Source organism: Motacilla alba, chromosome 1 (genome assembly GCF_015832195.1).
Source record: "Motacilla alba alba isolate MOTALB_02 chromosome 1, Motacilla_alba_V1.0_pri, whole genome shotgun sequence".
NCBI lineage: Eukaryota > Metazoa > Chordata > Aves > Passeriformes > Motacillidae > Motacilla > Motacilla alba.
In genome coordinates this window covers 100056406-100066439 of record NC_052016.1, presented here as the reverse complement: position 1 = coordinate 100066439, position 10034 = coordinate 100056406, and the positions used below count along the sequence as shown (strand labels likewise).

At 42.1% G+C, this 10034-nt stretch overlaps 1 protein-coding gene across 1 annotated transcript; it reads left to right on the top strand.

Moving 5' to 3' along the window:
* The first annotated feature begins 5644 nt into the window (after positions 1-5644).
* LOC119703690 (rab11 family-interacting protein 3-like) lies at positions 5645-9336 on the top strand. Its single transcript, XM_038143841.1, has 3 exons — positions 5645-5947; positions 8946-9015; positions 9247-9336. Exons 1-3 carry the CDS (start codon positions 5645-5647, stop codon positions 9264-9266), a joined length of 393 nt encoding a protein of 130 aa, XP_037999769.1. The 3' UTR covers positions 9267-9336.
* The last annotated feature ends 698 nt before the right edge of the window (positions 9337-10034 follow it).

Sequence of the window (10034 nt, the reverse complement as noted above, 5' to 3'; positions counted from 1 at the left end):
TACTAAAATACTTTCAAACACAGCATGAGGGCAACCTCATTACATTTGAAACATTGCCATACCATAATATCCTGTAGAGAGTTTATATAAAGATGGTGCAGTCAGAATTTCCTGCTTTTTCTGTGTCTTTAACCATATATTTATGATTAAAATGAAGTGCACCAGTCCCCAGCACATCACTTTACATCACAGTGTTTCTGAGAATTAATTTCTGTGTTATTCTTTTGAGTGCATTTCCAATTTTACCATTCAAAAAATTTCTGTTGATTGATCTTCGGAAACTGTTCTGGTTTGCTTCTACCCTTTCTTTTTTAATAACCAAGGTTTTAATCATTACTCACCTTGGATACTCCTCCAGAAATCTTACTGAGATCAGTGGAACTATTCATAGCCAAGGTATAAATAAGTACGATGCAATTTGACCTTCAGTCATCTCAAAAAATATTCTCCAATCTAATTAGGTAGAGAAAATTCTGCTGTAAATTCAAGAGCAAAAATACTTTAAAATTGCCTTTGACAAACAGTGTCTAGTGCTTGCAGCTGAAGCTTAAACTTTTTTTTCCTGCTATAATAGTTATTCTCTCTGCAGTTCTGTTATGTGAAAATTTGTGATGTTTGCTGAAGCAGTATATTTTTTGGCACTTATGAGTTGTTAGGAATTGCATGCTGCTGTTTCAACATCTTTCCAGGCTGTAGATGCTGCTGTCTTTCTTGGGGCCTGGGAAGTCACCTAGAAAAGAAATCTGTTGCTGAGGTTTTTTTCCCTTTACAAAAGCAAGTTGCTGAAATAATTGATTTAGTACCTCCTGAAATGGCTTCAGCTCTGAAAATATTTAAAAGTCTGCTTGCTTGCTTTTTCCCTTTGAAATGCCAAGTGGGAGGTAAATATAACTGTGGATTTGCTTTCTTTGACATTAAATTATCAGTATTAATTACTATTGTCATGATGTTTCCATCTTCAGAGCATTGCAGAAATGCAGCACCACAATTTGTGTTCATTTTCACTTAAGCCAGCCTCCCTAAAACATTGCTTGAATTGCTTATGGGAGCAAATCAGTTCTGTATTTGGCCTCATCCATCACTAATTGGTTCCAGAGCTTGGATTATAAGGTAGCCTAAGCCTTCTTCACACCCAGGGCAAAAAACTCTTAATCAAGAGGGAAAACGTGGAACTTTAAGGATGAAAGAAGAAGGAAAATACTAAAGGAAAAAGTTTCTATTATGATATTTTTCTTCAGTGAATTTGAATAATATGTATCCTTTTAAGACACTGAAAAAACAGCTTCTATGAGATAGAGGACATTGGAGGAATTATTAATGTTAGCTGATTTTAATGTAAATCCCTAATTTAAACAGAAGTGCTGGGTAAAACTCATTCCAGATATAATATTATATAATTTAATTTACTTCAAACACCTGCTTCTGTCAAAGCTAGTCTATTTAAGGAGTAAAAATAACAGAGTAAAAAAAACTTTTAGAACATATTGGAGATGTTAACATAAGATATTATTATTATTGGAGTAAGCTTGTTCCTATTTAAGTCAAATAAGGAAGCTTGTAATTCTCTAAAGCTGGGATTACTACAAAATAACATGGCAACACTGCTATCCATAAATCAGAAAAAGGAGAAAGGTGACAATTAATTTAATATAGACATATGACACAGAATGGAAAAAGTGCTTGAAATTAAAAGATTAAACAGAAGGGGAGATGTTCAAAGGAGAAAAGAAAGACTACAAAATATTGATTCAAACCTTTATTATAAAATATATGCTTGGAAAACAAGAATGGAAGAGGGTAAAATAAAAAGAAATAGGAATACCCAGTCTGATTGTAAGACATCAGTGAGTCTAGGAAAAAAAATTCTATTCTCAGTGAAATGGCATGTATGGACTTAATCCCATGGCATATTCAGCTGGCTACTGAAGTATTTTCTTGGCTCTTAGGAATACCATTAACAGTTAAAAGCCCACCTAAATGAAACCTATGGTAAAATTCTCCAGTGAAGAAGGATGGACTTGAATTTAAATTCTGTTATGAGTTTTTGATTAGGGTTATAAATTAACTAACTTCTGGACACACTGATCATGGATACTAGCAAAAAGACATAATTGAGCACAGAGGGAGAAATTGCAATGAACACTTGTTAGCTGTATTCATCAGAGCGAGTAGCAAAAAATCCATCCACCTGAGTGAGCTTCAGGTCACAGCCTGAGTTTTGATGCATAAGGCACACAAGTTCACAATGTGCTTATACTCAATGCAAGTACATTTTGTGATCATGAAGGAGAAAAGATCTGTAACAAACCTTTGCATGAAGGCACAAGAGCTGCAAGAACTTGAAACTGAAGGACTTTTTAAAATTGAAGACTTTGGGCAATTCAGGAAGTGGAGTTTGTTTTCCAGATAAAACCTTTTCCTCATTGTCTCTGTCCTCAAATTGCCAATAAAAAGATGAAAAACTAGCAGGAAATTACCAGTAGTGAGAGAAGCCATTCCAGTCTTGTGGCAGCAGGTTTAAAATGGAAGGAAATAACTGTTTCCTCTCAATGCATCATTTGAGTGCGTTGCATGACAGTACATTGCAAAACTTCTTGCTTTGTGTAGGTCAAAGTTTAAAAAAAATAGGAGATTAGACTAATGAAAATCAGAAAGTCTCAAAGCTGCTAATTCTGAGCAGCATTTACCTGGAAAGAGCTCCTGTATGCTTGCTTTGTTTCCCACTTCAACCCTCCTCACCTCTCTGAATGGAATGGTTTTATGGAGCAGCCCCCAAACTGCTGATGTTACATGTAATCATAAACTGAAACTTGGGCCAGCTTGTCTTAAAGCACACATTTAACAGGTGTGGCATTTCAGGACATAAAAATGACAGCTTGATTGCCCCTTCTGTGGGACACTGAGAATTTGAGGCAGTCAGGGAGTCAGGAGGTGACTGAAGAAAGGGGCTGCAAAGGTCTCCCAGATTCTGACCTGCCACATCCTCTAGTATAAAGCTACTAGACCCACATGACCCACATGGAGTCTAACAACTGTTCAAGATTTTATTTTTCAAGCTGTAGGTGCTCTCTTGCTTCCCAGCTGGAAGGATGATAAAACTTACATTGTCATGATCCATACGTTGAAAGAAAAAAAAAAAAAAAAAAGGTAATGTGGATTTCAGAAGTATAATCTATACTGGATTTGAGCAAAGAAATATAGAGATAGATAGTAGTTAGAGATTTTTGACTGGAAAACTTTTTGCAAAATCTGCATAACTTGATCAAAACTTAGGTGAGGGTGGATGTTTGGTCTTAAACTACCTCATTAGTGGTGGTAAATTATGATTCTGGTCCTTGCAGCTTCCTCCTGTCTGGTCGTCTATTTCTGAGAGACTTTTCTGATCAGCTCTTTTATTGTCTCCCTGGCAAGACAGGTGGCTGCTTGTGCCCCATTTGTTTCATATGGGAAATGAGAACAAATCACAAGAGGCTACAGAAATAAGTTGTTTATATTTTCACCCTGCTAAGATAAATATTAACTCTGAGCCCTCATGTGTTTTCAGATCTGGCCCAGAATTTATCAGACCCTTGAAATTGTTAAATATTAACCAGTAGATGGAGGCTGGTTTGGTCACATTCTGAAATCAGTCATTGCTGAAGAATGAGATGATTCATGACCTTGACAAACTCAGTTGCTGATGGCAGAAAAAAAAATTAGCCTTTTCTGAGAGCAGTTGATCAGTATCTACTCTTTGTCCATATTAATTGCATTAACATAACATGATAACAAATGCAGAAAAATAACTGTTCATGAGGATCACTCAGGAACTAACAATCCAGCCTCTAGTTTTTACACTGCTTATCTGTATTAGCAGAATTGCATTCTAGCCTTCTTTACAGTTCCCTTTTTGCAGAAAACATTGAGGCAGTGAGGTGCTGGAGTGTGTCCAGAAAAGAGCAATGGAGCCTTGAAGGGTCTACAGAGTAAGTCATGTGAGGAAAGGCTGAGGGAGCTGGGGTTGTTCAGCCTGCAGAAAAAGAGGCTCAGGGGAGACATTATCACTCTACAACTACCTGAAAGGAGGTCTCCCAAATAAATAGCAGGATGAGGGAAAATTATCTCGAGTTGTGCCAGGGAGGTTTAGATTGGATACTAAGAACAATTTCTTCACCTCAAGTGTTGTCAGGCAGTGGAACAGGCTGCCTGGGGAAGTGGTTGAGTCACCATCCCTGGAGGTATTTAAAAGACAAAGCTTAGTGATGGACTTGGCAGTGCTGGGTTAACAGGGGAACCCAATAGTCTTTTCCAACCTGAATAATTCTATGATCTGAACTGAGCTATGGATACATGGTGTACCTTGTCCTAAAAGCAGCCTGTTGATTTCAGCCTGTCAGACACACTTCTTCCTCAGTTCCCAGACTGAATGGTTTGAGCATATTCTATACAGTCAATGAAAAGAGGTGTTTTTGAAGGCCTCCTATAGGAGACACTGTCAGGTCTAGGTGTCCCAAGGGTGAATGATTTCTCATTTATTAACAATAAAGTTCGTCTACTATTGCATTACCCCTTCAGTTAAATCTGGTTAAGATTCTCTGAGTTTCTGCTTTGTCTGTTCTGGGCATGGATAAATGAAAGAACTTGAAGCAGGGGGCTATCCTTTAGAAGACAGATATACTTTTGGAAAATATCCTTGAAGAAACAACAATTTAATTTAGCGCTTAGTCTCATGCTACATGATGTGGGAATTTTGCAGATTTGTATTGTTGTGCCCGGAAATATGAACCACTCCAATTACAACAGGATGTTCAGAATGTAATTGCATTATGGGGCATGAGGGCATCTCTCTGTTGTCGAGTCTGGATGCTTAAAATTTTTGTCCATATTTTATAGCTGAAGCATCATTCCTGTCCTTTTGCTGTTCATTTTTTTTCTGTGTAAAAGAAAACTTTTACTTCTGTGTAAAAAGAAAACCTGCTGAGACAGGAGGGAGCAGGTGCAATCTCAGGCTCATGCCTTTATCTGGACAAGTAGGAAAATCAAGACTGCAGGCATGTATACAGTATATATGCCAAAATACTATTGGCACAGCCAAAAACTGGAGGGGTTACTTCTGAAACAAGCTCTTGCAAAGAAAAAGAAGAGATTGTCTGAAGGAACCCGTGGGTTTCGGGCTGTAAATCCCCCCGGCTAGCTTAGGATTTAAGCCAGCACGGATCCTACATGGACGAAGTAAAGGACGAGAAGCACTCTTTCTCCACGTGGTTCTGATGTCCTGTTTATTACCTGGAAGGCAACATCTGCATCGTAGGGCTTCCAGGGGAAAAAAGAGGAAGAGCTCCAAACTCAAGGGACATTTATACCCGCGGAATGGGAGGCGGGGACGGAAGGCCGCAGCCAAGGGGACACCAGTGAGGAGGGGTGAAAGGAGGAGCTACAAGGGACAGACCACCTCACCAAGGGATACCCAGTGCAGAACATCTAAATATGTATATAGTGCATCACAACAATTGTTATTTGTCTCGGCTGCATTTTTTCCCTGAGTCTCCCATGATGTGATTTTAATGTTTACCTTACAAAGTCGGATAAAACATACTGGATGCCATGGGAATGCTGGGGATACGCCCGCTCCCGTAGGAGTCTGGAAAACTGGAGATGCTGTAAGATGGTTTGTGAAGAGCACGAAGCGGGGCCGGAGGAAGGTCCGGGGGTTCTGCCCGGGGCCGGAGGAAGGTCCGGGGGTTCTGCCCGGGGCCGGCAGGTGGCAGCACGGGCGCCTGGCACCGGGAGCCCCGGCCCGCGCTGCCCGCCCCGCCCCGCGGCCCCGGGCCGGCCCCGGCCCCGCTCCCTGCGGCCCTCAGAGCCGAGTGACTGCCAGAGGACGGCGGGGGGAGCCCCACCGCCCGCGCGTCTCTCGTCTTCCTCCTCGCAGCATCGTTTCTCAGCACTGTACCGGGTCCCAAACGCGGTACGGCTTCTGGGCAATTCATGTTGAGGGATGTAGCTCATTCGTCTTGCTGTCCTGCTAGAGATTTCTGCTGTGCCTGAGAGTCTGTGTGCTCGGGCCCTGGAGCTAACAGCAGTGTGACTGAGGAGCTGTGAGACAGACCGCCCCAGCTCCTGGTGGCCAGGGCCAGGTTGTTCTGAAAACCAGGTGACAGCTAAAGTCATGCAGCTGAGGGAAATGTGCGTGCCACGACCCAAGGAGGAAGGGGGACATTGCTCAGGGGTCAAAGCATACACTTCCCGTGGAAATCAAGCGGCCATAGAAAGCATATCTAATGGAAGACTTGTTTATAGTGTTTTAAGTTGCCACCCCAATTAATTTAAGTAAACTGGTGCAATGCTACAGGTAGCAGTACCTTCAGCAGAGCTCTCATTGCTGCGTGGAGGCTGCCAGCACCTCATGGACCTGCTGAGCCTCTGTGTGCCTCTGCAGAAGTGCCAGCCCCACTTCGTGGGGAAGGAACAAGTTCTGATTAATACTGACACATTCTTATTATTATTATAACTGTTTCCCAGCAGCTGATAAATGAATTACTGCAGAGGCAGGGGAAGTCCCTTTGCTCCGAAGGCCCAGGAGATTGCCTGTCTCTTTAGTATTTCCTCACTGCGCTTTGCTCTCTAACTGCTTAACCTGAAAGCTCAAACACGTAACAGTCATGTGAGTGCAATAAGAAAGATTTTTGTTTCAGTGGTGGATTCACAATCTTACATTCTGAAGAAGTTAGCAAATGAAGGACCTGATGATCAGCCTCAGCAGCTGCCTTTTCATCAGCCTTGCTCCTGGAGAGGGAGACCTAGAGCTGCCCAGAGTCTGCGTCCAGTCTGCCACTGCTGCAGCTGCTCAGAGGGTTCCACACAAGGGGAGAGGTGGCTCTGGCTGGTGGGGCCCTGCTGCAGTCCAGTGCTGGTCTCAATGCTGAGATGTGGACTGGGTGAGCAGGGGCTGCTCATGGCCCTGGTGTGCCAGTGGAGAACTACAGAACTTTTCATTTCCCTCTCTCTAATAAACAAACAGCAGCATCTTGAAACTGCATGGTATCGTGGCAAGAAAGGACCAGCATTTATCCTGCTTGGATACAGTTCTGCTACCACCGTTCTGAATATGAATTATTCTACCCACAAATGAAACTGGAAGCTTATCACAGCAAGAAATACTTGACAAAGATGAATTATTCAAACACCAGAGATTACCTAGGTTGTCCACCCTCTGGAAAAGCTCTGATGATAAGCTCTGTGAAGGTACCGTGGTAGAGACAGAGAGTCTCTTTCCCTAAACAGTCACATCAGGAGTCCAAAATAATTTATATTGTAGTCAAACTGCACTGAGATGCTGATATTCTTGGGATATTGCTCTTCATATACTCTGTCACTGCTGGAGTAATCAAGAATGTCCTGGGCCTAGAAAAGAAATGGTTTAGAGGGCACCACTGAAATTAAGGAGACAAAAGATGGTATATTTTTTTAGACCATTCATGAAAAGGTCAATTGATGTCTTCTTTTGTAAAATAATCTGGTTCCATTAATCAGAAAAGTACCATTAAGTCAGCAATACAAATGAGCTTCCTGGTAGAAATTACTTCCCATGTTTTCTGAACCGGAAGAAGCATTGGCAGAGGGCAAGAGTCAGCTGATGGCAAGGAATTAGTCACAAAGCCAACAGCCATGCAGTGCGTGCTAGCATCCCGAGCCCGTGGCCATAGCCCTGTGGTTGTCATGGCAGCCCAGTGGCTGCTGCTGCCTGGGGATTCACCAACCACTGTGAGACCCTCTTCACGCTCTGGAAATGGAGCCGAGTGCAAGATCTCAGCTTTCAAGCCGGATGCAAACAGCCAGCTCCATGTTTACAGTGCTGAAATAAGACGGGTTTCCTCTTTTAGTCACTTTTTTCTGTCCTGCTCTTATAGTAAATACTCTGGCATGGGGTACTCTTCTCAATGGTGCTTTATATAAAAAAGGCAATGGCAATGTCATTGTATTCAGAAAATGTTCACCTGTGCAGTCAGATGCTGTTAAGATCATACTCACTGTGGAAAAACTTATTTGCTGTCTGTGTCTGATGAGCATAGATAGAGACTGACAGCATTTCTTAAAGACATGAAAACAAATAACCTCCCTTAAAGTGCATGTTATATTGCCTGCTTCCACTCTTACAGTCATGCTGGCTCAGCATATCTCCTATGCATGCATATACCTTGTTTAAGCCTGTTTTGAACAAAACCTGTGTCAGGTGTCCTGTTGCTTCCTGCTGGATAATTTTCAGGTCATGTGTTATCACCTGTGCTGTGTGTGCTGTGGGTGTTGCTGTGCCTATTTTCCCCTCCTGTGCTTACACATGTGTATAAACTCTGCTGTTTAGGTGACAGCCTTGGTGCAGGGGCTCTGTGTGCAGGCTGCCAGCACTGCCCATCCTGGGACTGTCTGGAAAACAAGCACGGACCCCTGTCAGTCTTTCTCCAGTCTGTCCTTTTTCCCCCTGGCACTGCTAAAACCCAGGAGAGCAGCATGGCTGCTGCAGAGCCCAGATCTGCACACCTAATGCCAACAAACAGTGCTTTTGTGTGGAGGAAGTTCGTCTCCAAGATGTGCCAAAGCCCTTTTCTGGTGTTTGAGCTGTGCACAGTGGCCAGGGCAAAATGAAAACCCTGGGGGCTCCATAGCAGTGGATGGATACTGCCTTGGCCGCAAGAATCACAGAGGCCTTCACCTTGCAGGAGTGGAAACACCTGATGGTGTTTGAGAAGAAGAATTCACCCTTAAATTCAGTGCATAGCCTGTGGGAACGAGCGGCTGTACTGGATTAGGCTGTCAGGAGTGAAGGCTGTCAAGTCGGCTTCCAATTACTTTGTCAGCCGTCAAACAACATTTTTCACCTCTCTGTCCCTTGCTTCCCAAGTCATGAATTCTATCTCTAAACCGTGTCAGTATATTTATAACAAAATGTCTATTCATTGTTTTCTCAGATATCTCAGAAACTACCTTCTGACTGGATTAAGCACTCTGGTAGCATGAAAAAATACAGCCCCTCACACGGTAAGAAAATATACAAACCCCTCTAAGTTAGTTGTGGTCTTAACCCAAGTCTGGGTCGATGCCTTGAATTGCAAATGTTGCTGTAAAGAAGCAGCAGCAGGCGGTCAAAAACAAGTTGAGGATTTCCTTTGATGCAAACTGTGATGCTGAGAGTTTTAGGTGATTTTGGGTTTTCTCCACCATTTTTAAATAAGCCTAATGTTAATATGTGGATTCTTTGTGGTATTTCAGTGGTTGCTCACAGTGAGTAAAAAGCTCTCCATGGCAGCTACAGAGCTTTGTGGAGCAGCTTCTGCCAGGGCACAGGAGCAGCACTGACACAACCAGTCAGAAACACTTCTGCAAGAGGTAAACAGCCTTGTTTTCAATTTATCAGTGATGCCCTTATGTCAGTGGGATGGTTGAAAAGAAAAGCTGCTTTTACTTCTGCTGCCTTGAAATACAGATCACAGTCAAAATCAGAAAATGACAGAGAAAGCAGATTCTTAGTCAGGCACAGTGTAGTGTTGCGATCCATTAGAAATAAAGCAGTGAAGTGAAAAGCTGAAAAGTTGCTGTACTTTCAAGGAGTCAGTGTCTAACAACACCTGCAGTACTGTAAATGTTGATACAACTCAAATAGTTCCAATGCAATAGCTCTTGTATACCAATGGAGATTATTAGACAAGTCTTCTGAAGTTAAATAAATTTTGCATGGAGCATTTTGAAGCCTGTAGGCATATATCTATCTGAAAACAAAAACAACACTGAAGAAATTAAATTTTGCATGAGTTTTTTTTTGGGGGGAAAAAAATCTACTTTTGTCCATATTGAAAAGGGATGATTGAATTTTTTCAGCTTGGAGGCAGGCTGTCTTTTATCAGTGGTATAAATATTACCACAAAAATAATCCATTGGCTTCAATTTTATTTACCAATTAAATGCACACACTCCAGTCACAAAAATATAGAAGATGGGGAGCAACAGGTTTTACTTGGATACCTAAAACTAAATTAGTACATCAAATGGTCTTGGTAGGG

Coding starts and splice junctions, on each gene's coding strand:
- LOC119703690 (XM_038143841.1), top strand. CDS start 5,645: ATGGTTTGTGAAGAGCACGAAGCGGGGCCGGAGGAAGGTCCGGGGGTT. Junction 5,948..8,945: donor TGTACCGGGTCCCAAACGCG/GTACGGCTTCTG, acceptor TTGTTTTCTCAG/ATATCTCAGAAACTACCTTC. Junction 9,016..9,246: donor AAAATACAGCCCCTCACACG/GTAAGAAAATAT, acceptor GTGGTATTTCAG/TGGTTGCTCACAGTGAGTAA.